General features: G+C 44.7%; 1 protein-coding gene across 1 annotated transcript in view; it reads right to left on the reverse strand.

Moving 5' to 3' along the window:
• CNGA1 (cyclic nucleotide gated channel subunit alpha 1) overlaps window positions 1-11,247 on the reverse strand; it is a 34,505-nt gene extending 23,258 nt beyond the window's left edge. Inside the window, exons 1-5 of the mRNA XM_075334101.1 lie at window positions 11,144-11,247; window positions 10,807-10,923; window positions 10,295-10,357; window positions 8,549-8,584; window positions 5,462-5,632 (exon numbers count right to left, since the gene is read on the reverse strand). Coding sequence (XP_075190216.1) covers window positions 5,462-5,632; window positions 8,549-8,584; window positions 10,295-10,357; window positions 10,807-10,923; window positions 11,144-11,247 — 491 coding nt within the window. The remainder of the gene's footprint in view (window positions 1-5,461; window positions 5,633-8,548; window positions 8,585-10,294; window positions 10,358-10,806; window positions 10,924-11,143) is intronic.
• Between the last annotated feature and the right edge of the window lie 7,781 nt (window positions 11,248-19,028).

Consider the following 19,028-nt stretch of genomic DNA (forward strand, 5'->3'; position numbering starts at 1 on the left):
GCAATGAACAAAGCAATCTTGTGGAATTCACATCTGATGCTGGAAACCACATCCTCTCCTATGGTCTGTAACCCCTCCAGTGTACCAAGTACTGAAGGGAACGACATAGAAAGGGAGAATCAACAATCTTTGTGTTACAGGGGTCCTGGTGGATTAGGATAAGGTGGTGTATTACCAATCGCCAGTCGGGGTCCACCGTGCCCCCAGATGGAAAAGGAGCTGCTGGTAACCGGAAGGTTAGGCGGAGAATACCTAGAGCTGTGTGGCTCAGAAATAATAGGAGCCTGATCGAAGTTAAATAACACTTGGATCAGGAAACTGTGAACCCACCCAGCCCATAAACTCCCTGTTAACGCCACAGGGGTCCTAGGGTACACTGTCTGTGTGCGTATGGGGCACACCTGTGGACAGCAGGCGCAGCAGCAGCCAAGTTAACACCACTGGGCTGCACTAGCAGGTCTAGACAGTAGGAGGGAAGCGGGATGCCTGACCCTATCGTGCCCAGCTACTGTCTTAACATCTCGTGTCTTAACATGACTGGCACCGAATGTCTATCCCTACCTACTGCTTCCAACCTAAAGTGGGCTTTACACGCTATTATATCGTTAATGATTTATTGTCTGGGTCACGTTGTTTGTGACGCACATCCGGCGTCATTAACGATATCGCAGTGAGTGACACTTATATGCGACCTAAAACGATCGCAAAAGCGGCCAAAATCGTTTGCCGCGGAGAGGTCGGCCTAAAACAAAAAATCGTTTTCTGCTGATTAGCGATGTTGTTCGTCGTTCCAGCGGCAGCACACATCGCTGTATGTGACACCGCAGGAGCGACGAACATCTCTTTACCTGCCTCCACCGGCAATGCGGAAGGAAGGAGGTGGGCGGTATGTTATGTCCTGCTCATCTCCGCCCCTCTGCTTCTGTTGGACGCCTGCCATGTGACGTCGCTGTGAAGCCGCACGAACCGCCCCCCTTAGAAAGGAGGCGGATCGCCGGCCAGAGCGACGTCGCAGGACAGGTAAGTCCGTGTGACGGGGGTAAGCGAGGTTGTGCGCGACAGGCAGCAATTTGCCCGTGTCGCACAACCGACAGGGTGGGTACGATCTCTTCTGATCTCGCTAGCGAGATCGCAGCGTGTAAAGCCCGCTTTAGAGGCTGATGCCGCAATAAGCTCTACACATGGAGGTGTGCTCACAACAAGCATATGAGAAGACTGTGCACCTCCATGTTGCCTCCAGCCCCCTTTATTACCTAGGGTCCTCTCCAAACCCAGGGTGGACCACAATGGCACCTCCAGGAGCCAATAGCAGAGTGCCACGTCATCAGTGATATCACCAGCGACCTATCCGGAACCGCCACATCACTGATGATCTCATGGCACCAACGCCCCAAACACCTCACCAGTCATCGTCTGACGACCAATGATGAGGTGCCAAGTCATAGATGTAGTTTAGCTCTAGGAAGCAGATTAATGGGCCAGTCGTATACACAATGGGGAAGCATATCTTGTCACGCCCTCTCTGAAAATACATCCTCAAAACTAGATAAAAATGCAGGTAAGGTCTCTGTAGAGACCGCAAAGAGTGATGTGTTCACGCAGTTATCTAAACGGTAAATTCCCCACACCACAATTTCCCTGGATTGCCAATCTACCACCGGATTATGCTTCACTAACCAGGGTTCCCCAGTACAATAGGAGTGGAAAAGCCTTCCATGACATAACAGGAAATTATTTCAGAATGCAGGGGTCCTACCCCTAGTCTCATACCATGAACGATGTGTGTAAGGCATCCCTGAGCAAGTGGCGCTGAGTCAATGGCGAAAATGGAGATCGTTTTAGTTAATATATTACAAGCAAGCCAATGATACTTTGCAAACTGAGCATCCACCATGCTAACTCCTCCTTCGTCAATGAACACAGGAATATTCTCCGCTTTGCTCTCTAGCACCACCTCTGTAGTAAGGACAAACCGAAAATTACATGTAGATGAAACAGACACGCTCAGACTGTCCACTCCCACACTACCAAGTATCAACCGAATCTCAGATGTTCCTTTTTGCTTAGAAACCGAGGGGCAGACACTAATAAAATGACCCTTTTGACCAGAAAAGAAAAAAAATCTTTTTCACGATGGACATCGATGGAGTGGCTCCCCTAACTTTATGGGCTCTCCAAACCCATGAGATATGGTTCACCTTTAGATTAACCCCCCAAAATTGAGTGCTGCCCCGAGATAGGGTCTCGGGGAAAGTGGTCATTCTATCTGGGAAGCATCTATCCACACACATGGATAGGATCTCTGGGAAAGGGGATTTTACCAATCTATCTCGAAGGTAGAGTACAAAGTGGCGGTGATTCTGGCAGATGGATCTGAGACAAGTCGAAGGAAAATAGGATGATCGGGAGGTCTACCAAGTTTCTAAGATAGTTTCCTTCTTATTAAAATGAATGCGTCATACAACATCACGTGGTCTTGAAGCCACAGTGGATTTGGGACCAAGAGCTCTGTGACTCTATCCATTTTAAGAAGATTGTCCTCCTTCCACTCAACTACATCACAGAATAAATTATTATTGGTTTTTTTCCAGCATATGGAAAGAGAAATCTTCAGACAGGCCATGAATACAGGTTGTTTCATCTATGACAGTTCGCTATCTCATTTAAATGTGTTAGAACGTCTGAAATCTGAGTGGTATGTTCAGATATAACACAGACTCTGTTACTGACTTGCCTGCTGTCCTGTTTAAAGGTAACCAACCAACAAAGTTTTGCAATATAAAGTAAAGCCAATGCCACACTGGTGCTAGGAAGCTGAATGCAATCATACCTTTAGTTGAGAGATTGCATTTTTGATTGCTGCAAATTGTCTAATCAAAGTTCCAGAAATGCACTCATTATTTGATTGTGTGCATTGGGGCAGTACTATGTGGGGCAGTCACGCTTAGCTGAGGAATTTCGGCCTCAGGGGGAACTACCTCCTCCCCATCAACTGCAAGCATACAGAAGGGAAACTCCTCAGACTCCACCGCAGTGGGGCTTCTTTAAGAGCGATCTGGCTATTATCCGGATATTTCCTCCTTCCCCCAAAAGTTCCAGAAGAAGCCAAAGTCCAGGTCTATTATAATTGGGTGTAATAAGTGCAGGACCATGACAACTTCATGGATCTCAGTACCTTGGGCTGTGTCAAGGATCACTCTGGCCACAGTCTAGTCTTATGTGTCCCCATGAATATATCAGACACCGATCTTCTGTCCAGGGATCAGATGAAGATGGAGTTTGGCTGCCATCTTATAAGCTGATACTATATTAAAAGGTACCAACCACAAAGATTTTCCCATATAAAGTAAAGGCAGTGCCATACTGGTGTTAACATGGTGATTAAAATCATACATTCACTTTTCAGATTAGATCTTTGCAGAAAAAAAATTTCATAAAAGTAACCGGTGCATTCTATGATTGATATGTGCAGTGGGTTGGGGCTTTGTGGTTCGCATCCACTGTGTAAATTGCTCCTCTGGTGTCCTCCTGGTTTGCCCTTTTTTGAGTTTAAATAAGATTTTTTTTTCCTGCCATCAAAGATCCAATCTGAATAGTGAAGGTATGATTTCAATCACTATGCTGGTACCAGTATAGCACTGCCTTTACTTTATATGGGAAAATCCTGATGGTTGGTTTCCTTTAAATTAGTGCTTTATGCGATCTACGCGTTTCAAAGTCATCCAATTTCTTCAGGATCAGCACACAACATATACTGTAGCTCTATAAGTGCCATGCATCTAGTGTATACCAAAGAAGCTCCTTTTTGCATATATTGGTCCAGTATTTGACAAATACCAGAAATATATGGTATCAGTTGCAAGATATTGGTAATAGGATGAGGCATCAATTTTTTTTCTATATAGTGACTTATTTTACTATCTAGAATATTTTTTTGATATGAGGGACACTAAAAGAAAATGTGTACAGTGCAATATACATTTTTTCGCAATGGGAGTAATTGACTGATGGATGACACTGATTCCCCGTTCAGTGGAATATGCCAAAGGCTTGTTTCAAAGGAAAAAAAATGGTGACTACTCAAGGGGTAGACCTTCAACATCATCAAAAGAAAATTGTGAATAGAACCTAAGGCCCTGATTGATCGAGACTGACATTTTGTAATCCAGTCTTGATAAAGAGTGCACTGGAATAAAATGTGCCTTTTAATAAATTTCACTCATCTTTTAGCACGTGCCACGCCAAGAAATGTACTAGAGTACATTTCTGTCAAAATGTTCCCACTTTTGTGGTGGAAATTATTATGAATTTATTGTTCACACTTGTTACATAGTTACATAGTTACTTAGGTTAAAAGAAGACCTAGGTCCATCTAGTTCAACCATCCTCCACCAGTTCTACATTTGGTCACTAAAGGCCCAGTCACACACAACGACTTACCAGTGATCCCGAAAATGATGCGACCTGATAGGGATCGCAGGTAAGACGCTGGGAGGTCGCAGGTGAGATGTCACACAGTCAGATCTTACCAGCGATGCAGGAACAATACAGTTTGCAGTAGCGACCTGTATAACGATCTCAGCAGTCACTGTGACCCTGTCAAACAGTGTCAAACACAGCGATGCGTCCTGCCCAGCAGGACATCGCCTTTGAAGAAAATGACCTGGACCATTCAGCAACGACTAGAGATCTCACAGCAGGGGCCTGATCGCTGGTAGGTGTCACACATAACGAGATCGCTAACGGGATCGCTACTGCGTCACCAAAACGGTGATTCAGTTGCGATCTCGCTAGCGATCTCGTTATGTGTGACAGTACCTTAAGTCCTTTATAACCAACAATGTTTTGTGTACTGAGGAAATCATCCAGCCCTTTTTTTAAAAGCTGTTATAGTATCTGCCATTGCTACCTCTTGTGGTAGGGCATTCCACAGTCTGACTGCTCTAACTGTAAAGAACCCTTTCCTATTTAGCTGTTGGAATCGCTTTTCTTTCACTCGCAGTGTATGCCCACTTGGTCATACCTTCTCCTAGCAAAGTTGTAAAAAAGGTGGCGGAGCAAGCCAGGACTGTAACAATAATAAATGCCACATACATTTGGCACAACTATGAATTTTGCAAACATTTTGCAATATTTCAAACTGTTTTTTTCCAGAATTCAAGCAAAAACTGATGAATCAGCCCCTACGGGTTTAATTTCTCTGTCGTGCCACTTCGCTGGAAACAAAGCATTATATTGTACTAATCAATGGGCCTTATCAGTTATCATCAGAAAATCCATATTACAGACCTGTTATTTTGATCCCATTTTTTGGTGTTAATACAAGAGATAATCATTGAAAATAAAGATTACTTATTTCTACATGTGGGAATGTGTGAAAGCATTCTTCTGCAAGTATAGCTTATGTGCAGATTTACATAAACTCTTTCTCTTCTAATATATAATCACGGTGACCACTTACTCATCTTTTTTGTCTTTATCTTTGCCTTTGTCCTTGTCAGTTTTTTCTTTTTCTTTCACTTTTTCTTTTCCCTTATCATCTTTATCATTTTCATTTTTGTCTTTTGTTCCTTTTTCTTTGTCTTTCTTTTTTTCTTTGTCTTTTATCTTTTCCTTTTTATGATCATCTTTGCTATATAAAAAAGGGAATAATGTAGAGTAGACAAGGATAGGTTTATGATCCGTTTACAAACAACCTTCTGCCATTAAACGGCCTCTGAGTGGCTACCTGTTTGCCAATCAGCAGTATTTTAAGGCCTAATGCGCACGCTGCATCTTTTGTTGCGTTTTTGCTGCATTTTTTTGGGTGCACTTTTGGTACCAGCATTTCCTTCCCCATCAAAGTCTATGCGATTTCAGATTTTTTGGCTGCATCTTTGTGGTGACCAGCATGTCAATTCTTTTTGCATTTTTCCAGCGTTTTTGAGTCCTTCCAATCAATAGATTTGATTTAAAAAACGTATTGGGAAAAAACACGTAAAAAACGCATGCAATTTTTATATGCGTTTTTGCCACGGATGCCTTTCTTGGGCCAAAAACGTGTAGTTTTATGGTCACCACAAAGATTTAGCATGCGCACATAGCTTAAGAGCCTGACGCGCTTTCAGTCACCCAAAGTGATCAGTAATAGATCGTGCTCTGCACATAATGAGTGCTTACGGCAGCACATGTACAGTTTACACAAGGCAATGTGCTACTGAGAATGATTCAAGCTTAAGGTTGTGTGCACACAATGAGTTTTTAGTGATTTTTGTTTATAATGCATATTTTTGCTGTGTCACAAAAGGCAGTGTTTTATAGTGCCAGCAAAGTGGATGGGATTTATAGAAATCTCCTGCCCAATATGCATTTTTTTTTTTTGCTCAATGTAAACTGACCTGCGGTGCTTGTTTTAAAGGGAACCTGTCACCAGGTTTTTCCCCTGTAACCTGCGGCCACCACCAGTGAGCCCTTGTATACAGCAGTCCATAATACTGTATATAAGAGCTCAGGCCATTCCGTAGAACATAAAAAACACCTTTTAGGGCTCATGCGCACGTTGCGTAATTGCATGCATTTACATTACGTATTGTACTGCAGCATAAATGTGTGCGTCCTGCGTCCCCTGCACAATCTATGAAGATTGTGCATGAGACGTGCGCACGTTGCTTTTATGAATGCAGCGTTTTGGGTGCTAAAATTTTGACCCAAATCCGTATATTCAAAAAATGAGCATGTCAATTATTTGTGTGCTATGGATGCAGCTCCCACTCTGTCTATGGTGGGGGCAGCATCCCAAGCGCATGAAATCTGCTTTTTTATCCAAAAAAACTGCATCCATTATACAGTGTTTCTGCAGCGATTTGAAACGCACATGTGCTGTCAAATCGCTGCAGAATAATCAGCAGTTACGTGCGCATGAGCCCTTACAATATTCACCTAAGGGATGGTCCAGTCCGATGGGTGCTGTTGCTCTTGGTCCTGCGCCTTCTCCATCTTTTGCAATCTCCGTCCTCCTGCCAGGCCCCATGTACATGACACATCCTGCTTCATTCACAGAAAGGCCTCCATTGAGCTCATGCGCAGGCGCACTCTGATCCACACTGCTGAGAGCAGAGCAAAGTACTGTAATATACAGGCGCAAGAAAAGGTTAAAGACCACCCGCGCATGCGCACTACAATACTTTGATCTGCCCTCAGCTGGGTAGATCAAAGTGCGCATGTGCAGGAGCACAAAAAAGGCATCTGTGTGAATGATGCAGGACGCGTCATGCACATAGTGCTGGGCAGGAGGACGGTGATCGTACAAGATGGAGGAGGTGCCGGACCGAGAGCAGCGACACCCATCGGACTGGACCGCCACCCTAGGGCAGTAATATAAAGGTGATTTTTACATTCTACAGAGCGGCCTGGGCTCTTATATACAGTATTCTGGACTGTTGTGTATAAGGGCTCACTGGTGGTGGCCACACCTCATAAGGGGAAAGCCTGGTGACAGGTTCCCTTTATATCTGCAAAATGTCAATTTGTCTTGTGGGTACGACGCTGAATTTTATGTGCAGATTTTTTCATAGATTTGAATTAGATGCGAAAATTCCACATGTAAAACATACACGTTTTTAGTGCCTTTCTGCTGCAGAAAAGAATTATAAATACAGTACGTGTAATCCGCACATGTGTATAAAATAAAGTTTTGTCAAAGGCAAAAGTATCAAAAATAAAGAAGCATTGATTAAAAAATTACATATCAAAACACAGACAAAAACCGCAATGTGAAAAAAATGCTAAAAACTCATATAGAAGATGAAATTAACCCTATTTACCTAAAAAGTGCAGAAATGCTGCAGAAAATTTGCATCATCAAAAGCTCATTGTGGGAACGTAGCCTAAAATTCATTACGTCCGACGAATGAGCATTTTACTTTAGCAGATAAACTGGCTGCAACGAGCATGGGACAATAATATAGGATGTCATCTGACTCTCATTAACGATTATTCTCACTTAGCAGGGATACAGAGTGGTGCTTTTTCTAACGGTAATTTGTGTGATAATTTGTTCCAGCTCCTGTCGGCAGCACATTCGTTTACACCGAGGATGTGCTGCCGATTAACAAAAATGTATTCAAAATGTGATCAGCCAGTGATCTGGAGTAAACTGTGAACTTAAAGGGAATCTGTCACCAGGTTTGTCCTCCCCCATCTGAGAGCAGCATAATGTAGAGACTGAGACCCTGATTCCAGAGATGTGTCACTTACTGAGCTGTTTGCTGTCATTTTAATAAATCAATGTTTTCTCTGCTTCACATCTAGCAGTTATACAGAGCTCATGAATACGCTGGACTACCTGACAGCACACCAAGTAGTCCACTAACGATAATCTACTGCTGATTAATCAGTGATTTTATCAAAGCTACACTAAGCAACTCAGTAAGTAAAACATCACTGGAATCAGGGTCTCTGTCTCCACATTATGCTGCTCTCAGATTAGGTGAAAAAAACTTGGTGACAGATTCCATTAAAGACAAACAGAAATGGTCAGCTTTTCAATTCCGTCAATTTCAATACATACTCTTTTTTTTCTTTTTTCTTTTTCTTTTTTTCTTCCCTGAAACAAGAAAGATCCACGGGTTACTAAGGCTATTTTGCCACATAATGAAATGTTATGATTGCTCCCATGGCATAATGATACGATATATCACTAGGATTTTTCACACAATTAGAATAAATGAGTGTTCGTCCTCTGAGATAACTTCCAATCATGAGAATGATCACCAGTATTCCCTGCAGATCATTGCTCTCAGCAGCCTGCTGTTAAGTGAACTGCATAACACTGCTATTCCAGTGAGGCAAGGAACCAGCAGTGGAAATGAGTAGGAAATACAGTTATGGAGCTTTTAGCACTTGAAAGGGTTATCTGGTGCTGTTTGGTGCCACTCACAATAGCAGTATGTAAAGTTCATGATGTTATTGTTCTACTCATCTGCTAAAATGCGTGCATGATCAGCAGAGGTCATGAATGTATCCTGTTCATTAGGACATGTGTGTTATGCCTCATGATTTGATCCGGCGACCCTGTGCTGTGCAATCGGCTTCCTTAACTGGTGTCCCTGTCCAAATGCTGATTATCTTTTACTTTTGTTTCATTGTTTTTCAGTCACCAGGTGTTTTCATTTGTTCATTTGGTCTGCCCTATCACATTGCGGGTGCAGCTATTTATACCTTCCTCTTTTTGGTCTTCAGTGATGGTTAGAGACCAGCTAGCGTTAATCTCTTTGCTGTCACATCTACTGTATCTTAACTACTCCTTTCTCCTACTAATATTTAGGTAGTAGAAGGCTGTTCTTTTTTGCAGTAAGTATTTCTCCTTTGCCACTTTGTATTCACTTTTTATGTTTCATCACGTTGGGTTCTCATCTATCTCTGCACACCTTTCCTATTCTGGCTTTTAGTGCTCTTCACCTCCCTCTGGTTCCTTAGGACGTATGAGAAATGCTCAATGGCCTTTTAGGCAGTCAGGTCTGAGTTGTTCTCTCCTAGATCTGCGGTCTTGGTTATTCCAGCTCGCTCAGGTGCCACTAGTGTCGGTGTGGCTAGAAACTTCAGTCTGTACCAGTTGGGCCAGGTGCAGTAGTTTAGAGATAGGCTCTGTCTTCCCTTGTGAGAAACCACATGTACATAACAACGTGCTTGTTACCTGCCTATCATGCATATGTCTTGGGAGGTGTGTGGGGTTGTTTAGTTTTTGGCACCGCTCACCTCTCATTCAGAAATGAGCACTGCCAAATAATTTTTTTTTATCCAGCTCAGGTTCCTTCATTCTGAGGATTGTGGCAGCAATTCCCCCAATGATCAATTAGTTATTGCATATCCTAGCAATAAGTCACCACTTACTTTCATAAGAATATCCTTATAAAAGAACCTATCAGCATGTTTTTACATATGAAAGTAGTTGTATGGCTGTGTAGGCGCTTGTCCCCCAATACATTTGTAATGATCCGATGTGTGAGTTCTGAGAAATTTAGCATATAAGCCATTTCTAAATATGTCTGGGATTGCATTAGGGACATGTCAATGCACTTGGAAGAAACAGGACAAACATATTGACAAGCCTCCATTGCACTTCTAACCTGATTTGCATATGACTCCAACATTAGATTTCTCACGAATCTCACTATCAGATCGCTACAAAAATATGTATTATTTATATTTTGAGATGGTCACCTATACAGGCGTATCCCTACTTCTATATGGAGAAATGTGTTGACGGTTCCCTTTAAATATGATATTGGTATCAGAAAATATATTGAATACTTACTCATCTTTATTGTTACTGTTATTAGAATTACAAACTGCAGCCATGCCGGGAAGATGTTGTTCACTAGGAAAAAAAAATACATATATATTTACTCAAAAAAGACAAGAAATCAAAAGATTTTCAATATTTAAAGTGGAACTCAAGGGCTAAATATATTTTATGCCAAAGTTTGCAATTTACCTGACAATGACTAATCTGTTTCTCTATTTTTCTGAGCCTTGGCATAACCACCACTGGGTCACGGCTCCCAAATAATATTAACATTTGCCAGCAGGGAGCCTTGATTTGTAGGGGTTGCCCAGGATTAAAATAAAAACACAAGAACAGTCCAACGTCTGTCCATGACCTTTGTTGGGTGTTGCAGCTTTTCCCGATCCAAGTGAATTGGGCATACCTGCAAACCTGATAAAACCCATGGAGAGACGTGGTGGTCTATCTGGAGACAGAAACAAACCACTTTTCATTAATTTTAGTTAAATATTTTAAGGATGCATAGACATCGAAGTACTTACTGGTGTAGGGGCGCAGTAACATCATGTACACGATTCTTGCTTGAGAATATGCTGTAGCATTTTACGTGATCATCTGGATGCGCTGTACCATTACTTTCTTCTTGCTTACTTACAAGTCTGTTATCAACAAAAAATGCTATGTAATAATCTAAATAATTCCAAAATGTTGAAATATTTAAATGACTAGTAATATGAAAGTTTTAGAATGTATATAAGGATGAATATATACTTTATATCTACTATATGCTGAGTGTATTTTACATTGCTTTGATATTCATCATGAATTTTATAGAACAGTCGGAATATGCCTGTATTCTACTGACAAGGTGTGTTGTACCTGCTTTCACCATTTTCCATGTTGTTGAGCTCTTCATCCATGTCTTGGATGGAAACCTTTGGGACAGCAGCGTAGGTGTGATATGTGTTAATTAATTTAGCCATTCTCACTTCATTCTATGAGATAAAAAAAAAACAACATCCTTTTTTACTACAGTGGAACCTCGCTTAACGAGTAACTTAACGAGAATTTCGCTTAAGAAGCAAAGCTTTCTGTAAATTTGTAACTCAGTTTACGAGAAAGCTTTGCTGTGCGAGCAAAATCCTCACCGCACACACTTCCGGTTCCGTACATCCACCACGCTCTGACCCGCTCTTGCAGTCCACACAAACACACACAAGCACGCACAAACACACACAAATACACACGCACGCACACACATACAGTATTATGCTCACCTTACCTTCCGTTCCACCGCCGGCCTCATGGTTCTTGTAGTCCGCCGGCTCATTGTGACGCGAACTACAAGACCCAGGAGGCCGGCGATGGAACGGAAGGTAAGGTGAGCATAATATGTTTACCTTCAGTTCTATTGCCGTCCTCCTAGGTCCTGTAGTTCGCCGCTCCACTCCAGGCTGTGCATTGGCAACCATAGCGACGAAGCAGGAACTTCCTCTGTCACCGCTACTCAAAGGCAGCACGCTGGCCAATCAGAGGCAAGTGGCTCCTACCTTTGACGTCAGCGCTCTGGCAGCGGAAGTTCCTCCCTCGTTGTTATGATAACCCAATACACAGCCCATACCGGAGAACAGCAAGTCCCAGGAGACCGGCGATGGAACGGAAGGTAAGGTGAGCGTAATATGTCCATGTGCGTGCGTGCTTGTGTGTTTGTGCGTGTTTGTGCATGTGTGGAATGGCACAATAGGGGACCTGAATGGGACACTTAAGAAGTTATGGAACGAATTGTCTGCATTGCAATGATTTCCTATGGGAAATCTTGCTTTTCTGAACGAGTAACTTGGTTAACAAGCACAAACCCAGAACGGATTGTTCTCGTTAACCAAGGTTCCACTGTATTTATTTTATAGCACTAGGTTCTGTACATGTGAAAAAGTTTGATATACAGTGCCTTGCGAAAGTATTCGGCCCCCTTGAATTTTTCAACCTTTACCCACATTTAAGGCTTCAAACATAAAGATAAAAATTTTAATGTTATGGTGAAGAATCAACAACAAGTGGGACACAATTGTGAAGTTGAACGAAATTTATTGCTTATTTTAAACTTGTTTAAAAAAAATATATAACTGAAAATTGGGGCGTGCAATATTATTCGTCCCCTTTACTTTCAGTGCAGCAAACTCACTCCAGTTCATTGAGGATCTCTGAATGATCCAATGTTGTCCCAAATGACTGATGATGATAAATATAATCCACCTGTGTGTAATCAAGTCTCCGTATAAATGAACCTGCTCTGTGATATACTCAGTGTTCTGTTAAAGGTAAAGGTAGATAGCCCCATAAAGACCAAGGAACACAACAGGCAGATCCGTGATACTGTTGTGGAGAAGTTTAACCCCTTCACGACCGGCCGATTTTTCGTTTTCCTTTTTTTTTTCGCCATTCTTTTTCTGAGAGACGTAACTTTTTTACTTTCAGTCAATATGATCATGTGAGGGCTCATTTTTTGCGGAACGAGCTGTACTTTTAAATGAAACCATCAGTTTTACCATATAGTGTACTGGAAAACGGCAAAAAAATCCAAATGCAGAAAAATTTCAAAAAAGTGTGATAGCACTATGGTTTTTGAGATATTTTTTTCACTGTGTTCACTATATGGTAAAACTGATTTGTGGGTGTGATGCCTCAAGTCAGTGCGAGTTTGTAGACACCAAACATGTGTAGGTTTACGTTTATATAAGGGGTTAAAAAAAAATCGGAAGTTTGTCCGAAAAAAGTGGTGCACATTTTACGCCATATTCCGTGACCCGTAGCGTTCTCATTTTTCGTGATCTATGGCTCAGTGATGGCTTATTTTTTGCGTCTCGAGCTGACGTTTTTAACGGTACCATTTTTGTGCAGATGCTACGTTTTGATCGCCTCTTATTGCATTTTGCGCAAAAGTTGTGGTGACAAAAAAACGTCGTTTTGGCGTTTGGCATTTTTTTGCCGCTACGCCGTATACTGATCAGATTAATTGATTTTATATTTTGATAGATCGGGCGTTTCTGAACGCGGCGATACCAAATGTGTGTATATTTTTTATTTTTTTAATCCTTTAATTTTCAATGGGGCGAATGGGGGGTGATTTGAACTTTTAGGTTTTTTTGTTTTTTTTAATTTTTTTAAACTTTTTTTTTAACATTTTTTTTATTTTACTAGTCCCCCAAGGGGGCTATTGCGATCAGCAGTCCGATCGCTCTGCACTATCTGCTGATCACAGCTACATAGCTGTAAACAGCAGATACGCTCACTTTCTTTTTCACTGTGCCGCGGGCACAGCGAAAGTGAAAGCAATTCATCTGTAGTACAGGAGTCATCACATGACCCTGTGCTACCATGACAACTACCGGAAGTCACGTGATCGCGTCACGTGACTTCCGGTATCGGGCGGTAAGTAAAAGTTTACCGTGATCGCGCTTATAATGGCGCTGTTACATATTGACAGCGCCATTTAAGGGGTTAAACGGAACGAGCAGATAACGATTCTGCTCGTGCCTAGCAGGCACACATCTCAGCTGTGAAAATCAGCTGAGATGTGCGCCGATCGCAGCATGCTGCCGCCGGCAGACCGCGGGCAGTAACGTTATGACCGCTAGGACGTAATTTTACTGCCCGCGGTCGTTAAGGGGTTAAAGTCGGATTTGGTTACAAAAAGATTTACAAAACGTTAAACATCCCAAAGAGCACTGTGCAAGCGATCATATTGAAATGGAAGGAGTATCATACCACTGCAAATCTACCATGACCCGTCTGTGAATCCAAACTTTCATCTCAAACAAGGAGAAGACTGATCAGAGATGCAGCCAAGAGGCCCATGATCCCTCTGGATGAACTGCAGAGATCTATAGCTGAGGTGGGAAAGTCTGTCCATAGGACAACAATCAGGCGTACACTGCACAAATCTGGCCTTTATGGAAGAGCGGCAAGAAGAAAGCCATTTCTCAAAGATATCCATAAAAAGTGTTGTTTAAAGTTGCCACAAGTTACCTGGGAGACAAACCAAACATGTGCAAGAAGGTGCTCTGGTCAGATGAAACCAAAATCAAACTATTTGGGCACAATAACAAACGATATGTTTGGCGTAAAAGCAACACAGCTCATCACCCTGAAAACACCGTCCCCACTGTCAAACCTGGTGGTGGCAGCATCATGGTTTGGGCCTGCTTTTCTTCAGCAGGGACAGGGAAGATAATTAAAATTGATGGGAAGATGGATGGAGCCAAATACAGGACCATTCTTGAAGAAAACCTGTTGGAGTCTAGAAATGACCTGGAGACTGGGACGGAGATTTGTCTTCCAACAAGACAATGATCCCAAACATAAAGCAAAATCTACAATGGAATGGTTCACAAATAAAGGTATCCAGGTGTTAGAATGGCCAAGTCAAAGTCCAGACCTGAATCCAATCGAGAATCTGTGGAAAGAGCTGAAAACAGCTGTTCACAAACGCTCTCCATCGAACATCACTCAGCTCCAGCTGTTTGCAAAGGAAGAATGGACAAGAATTTCAGTCTCTCGATGTGCAAGACTGATAGACACATACCCCAAGCGACTTGCAGCTGTAATCGCAGCAAAAGGTGGTGCTACAAAGTATTAACTTAAAGGGGATGAATATTATTGCACGCCCCACTTTTCAGTTTTTTAAAAAAGATTAAAATAAGCAATAAATTTCGTTCAACTTCACAATTGTGTCCCACTTGTTGTTGATTCTTCACCATAACATTAAAATTTTTATCTTTATGTTTGAAGACTGACATTTAGGAGAAGGCTGAAAAAAATAATGGGAGCCGAATACTTTTGCAAGGCACTGTACATATAATACATATGTGATGCCTCTGGACTAACAGGTCATCACAGGGTATTGCACAAACTGCCCTTCCATGCGGTATTCCACCTCCCTCATGGTTCTGGGTCCCTATCTTAATAGTGTTGCCTCCAACAGCAAATCAAATCCTAGATACACCCTGCACCACACCCACCAGGCACACCAGTGGACGGCTTGAGTGGAATAGAGTCGTCCACCTGGGGGGTCAGGGAGCGGAGGTGAGGAGTGTAGTCAGTAGAGTGTCAGAGAGGGTGAGAGAGAGAAAGTCGGGAGCGGTGGCTCCTGGAGAAGCTATCTAGGTTGCAGACGGTGGTCTGAGCCTAGAGGAGTTGGACCCCGTCGCAGGGGATTGTGGCAAGGTGCCTGAACCTGTCGAAGAGGACCATCGGCAGCCTAGCGCTGTCACCCTGTCCGGGACTGAAGGCACGACGGGGTACACGGACCCTAGGTCGGGGAGTAGCTTCAGCCAACCCGACAATTCACCTGAGGAGAACGAATCCTTGATGATTTGTTCCCACCCGCTCCAGAATCGGGGCATTAGCGCAACGAAGGGGATAGGACTTTCCAATCCAAAACGGTCCAGAAAATCCCAAGCATGAGCCCTGAGAGCAAGTTCCCACACTTAGCCACAGTGGGGTGCGGGGTCCGGTAAGTTCCATACTCCTGGGCCACCACGTTGAAGTTAAACTTAGTGCCATGAGACAGGTCGCGGATCACCAGGCAATACAATAGGGGACAGGACCCGCATGTGCTCCCCTCAAGCGGCAGCGATACCCCGAGATTTGGTTTACCTTGTTGTCAGTGTCTGCTTATTCACTGAGTGAATACCTGAGTGACCCCTGCATCCCACGGCATCCCACCGAGTCCCGGGGCCTTCTCCTACCCGTGGAGGGCGACGACACCTTTGCAGGCCCACACCATCACCCCGGGTACTCCCAACGGCAGCAGCGGTACTCTCGATTACCGTACACCATGTGTGGCGTCACAAACTATATCTCCCCTGTAAATACCCCCTCTTCATTTGAGTGTGTCCCCTGGCCCCCGGGACCGGAGACCCTCGAGCCACGAAATATCACCCCCTCATCCGAGCGGTTCAACCCACTGCAGAGACGGCACACCCTCAAATTTCTGGCATTACAAACAGGATCCGAACAGGACCCACATACCTGGGTGACGTGCACCTTGAAAGCCAAGCTGCGTGTCAAAAGTCCCGTTTACCGCCATTTCCACCATCTTCCGCCATCTTTGGTGCCAAAACGCCGTCTTCTCGACCAAAAGCGTGCGAAGCAGGAGCCCCGCCCTTCGTCCTGCGAGTCTGCCCGGAACCGAAAGTTCCCAGAGGGCCCGAGCGCAGCAGAGAGGGGTAGGCGAAATCCGAGGGGCGTGACGGCATGTAGCAGCGGAAAAGAAGCAGGGACGCAAGGACTCTGCCATAACGTTCCTGGGCCCCGCAATGACAAGATGTCAGAAGAGCACGACTGTTCAGCTGAGGATACTGCGCCCGAGACAGCTGCCTGGAATGAGATGCGGAAGAAGGCCGGGGCGGTGCAAGCCCGTGAGATTGAAGTCCTGCGCGAAGAGCTGGTAAGCAGCTACCCAGCCACGGTTGACCCGGCCTATATGGCTGCGGGATCCGGTCTGCCCCCGCCTGCCGCGAGCATTCAGCCACTGTTGCCTCTACCCTCTACCATGGCTGATCCCGAGACACTGCCCGCAACCCCGGCAGCGGATCCCTCAACTCCTGCTGAAAATGATCTGCCTGCGGCTCCTGATCAGATTGCCCCGGTTACCGTAGAATCGGAACCGGAGGAGATGGAGGAAGGCGATTCAGGTTCCAGCAGTCCAGAGGCTGCATGGGTACCACGTTTTGGAGGTAACGGTGTTCGGATGTCCCTGTCATCGCGTGCAATACGAGAATTGGAGATAATGGAAGGGGAAAGAGAGTCCACTTCAGATGAAGAGATCCCAGCCAATAACACTGATGTGGAAGTGCCCATATGCCGTTGCTGTGGTTTACCAGGGCACTTTGCAAGAGTGTGCCCAGGAGGTGCCCGACGTTAAAGGGACCCGAACATGTAAGTTTTTAAACGTTTTGTGTGGACTGTCACCTTTGTTGAACTTTCTCCAGAGTTCAAAATGGAGGAGGCTGTCGGGGATCAGCTGAAGGGTCCCTGATGGAAGGTGACAGGTAAGGTATGCCATAAATAGACTGCGCCCTCCTTGTTGAACCTTTTTCCACTCTTTGTTATAGGAAATAGACCATCAGAGCCTTGGACGGTGCAGTACTGGTAGACGGCACCATGAGGCCCCGGTGGGGGTCGGTGCAAAAGGGCAACGGCTGCCAGGTTGCTCAGGACTGTTACCAGAGTCGTCTTTTCAACACCCGGGACCTTAACCTGGTCACGGACCCACAATTAGGAATGCAGCGGATCAGGTTGTTTGGGTGGCGGGTTGACGGGATCTGGGACGTTGGGACTGGACTGTCGCAGGAAGAGGCTGCAACAGAGTAGGTTGAGCCTCCGCTACAAGCATAATCAGTAGCGTTCCATAGTTAAAGGATGAACTCTAAGAGTTTAACGTAACGTTTAAGTAATGTGCCTTCCTAATGTGGGACGTGAACTTGTAAATAAACTGTTATTCTTTTTCTTCCCAGTTGCAAAAATAAACCTCTGTATGTCCTGTAGCTCGGAAATGAGCTACGTTTAACCAAGGGGGAATGCGACGCCCCTGGACTATCAGGTCGTCACAGGGTACTGCACAAGCTACCCTTCCGTGCAGTATTCCAAGTCCCTCATGGTTCTGGGTCCCTTTCTTATGGTGTTGCCTCCAACAGCAAATCAAATCCTAGATACACACTGCACCACACCCACCAGGCACACCAGTGGATGGCTTGAGTGAAATAGAGTCGCCCACTTGGGGAGTCAGGGAGGGGAGGGGAGGTGAATAGTGTAGTCAGTCGGTCAGTGAGTGGAGAGTTGAGAAGTAGCCCTCGAGCTGTGAGGAGCTCAGAGAAGGTTGGGAGTGGTGGCTCCCAAGAGAAGCTGTCTAGGTTGCAGACGGTGCAGCCTTTCACTGTCACCGGTCCGGGACCGAAGGAACGGCGGAGTACACGGACCCTAGGTCGGTGAGAAGCTTCAGGCAATCCGGCAATTAACCTGAGGAGAACGAAGCCTTTACAATCTGTTCCCACCCGCTCCAGAATCGGGGCACTAGTGCAACGAGGGGGATAGGGCCTTCCAAACAAATGGTCCAGAAAATCCCAAGCGTGAGCCTTAAGAGCAGGCTCCCACACTTAGCCACAGTGGGGAGCAGAGCCCGGCAAGTTTCAGACTACTGGGCCACCATGTTGAGGTTAAACTTAGTGTCAGGAGGCAGGTCACGGATTACGAGGCAACACCATAGGGGATGGGACCCAGACGTGCTCCCCTCAAGCTGCAGTGAAACCCCGAGATTTAATTTACCCAGTTGTCAGCATCTGCTTATTGACTGAGTGAGTACCTGAGTGACCCCTGCATCTCACCGAGTCCCGGTGCCTTCCCCTACCCATGGAGGGCGATGACACCTTTGCTGCCCCACTCCATCACCTCGGGTACTCCCAACGGCAGCGGCGGTACTCCCGATTACCGTACACCACGGGTGGCGCCACAAACTATATTTCCCCTGTAAATACCCCCCCTCTTCATTTGAGTGTGGCCCCTGGCCCCCGGGTACGGAGACGCTCGATCCACAAATAATCACCCCCGGATCCGAGCAGTTCGAACCGCTGCAGGGACGGCACATTACTATCGAGTGAGTAGATCAAGGTATCATCTAAATAAGCCACACAAACCTGGCCACCAAATGAGGAAAAAAAATTCAGAAAATGCTGGAAAACGGCGGAGGCATTAGTGAGGCCAAATG

Source organism: Anomaloglossus baeobatrachus, chromosome 1 (assembly GCF_048569485.1).
Source record: "Anomaloglossus baeobatrachus isolate aAnoBae1 chromosome 1, aAnoBae1.hap1, whole genome shotgun sequence".
Lineage (NCBI taxonomy): Eukaryota > Metazoa > Chordata > Amphibia > Anura > Aromobatidae > Anomaloglossus > Anomaloglossus baeobatrachus.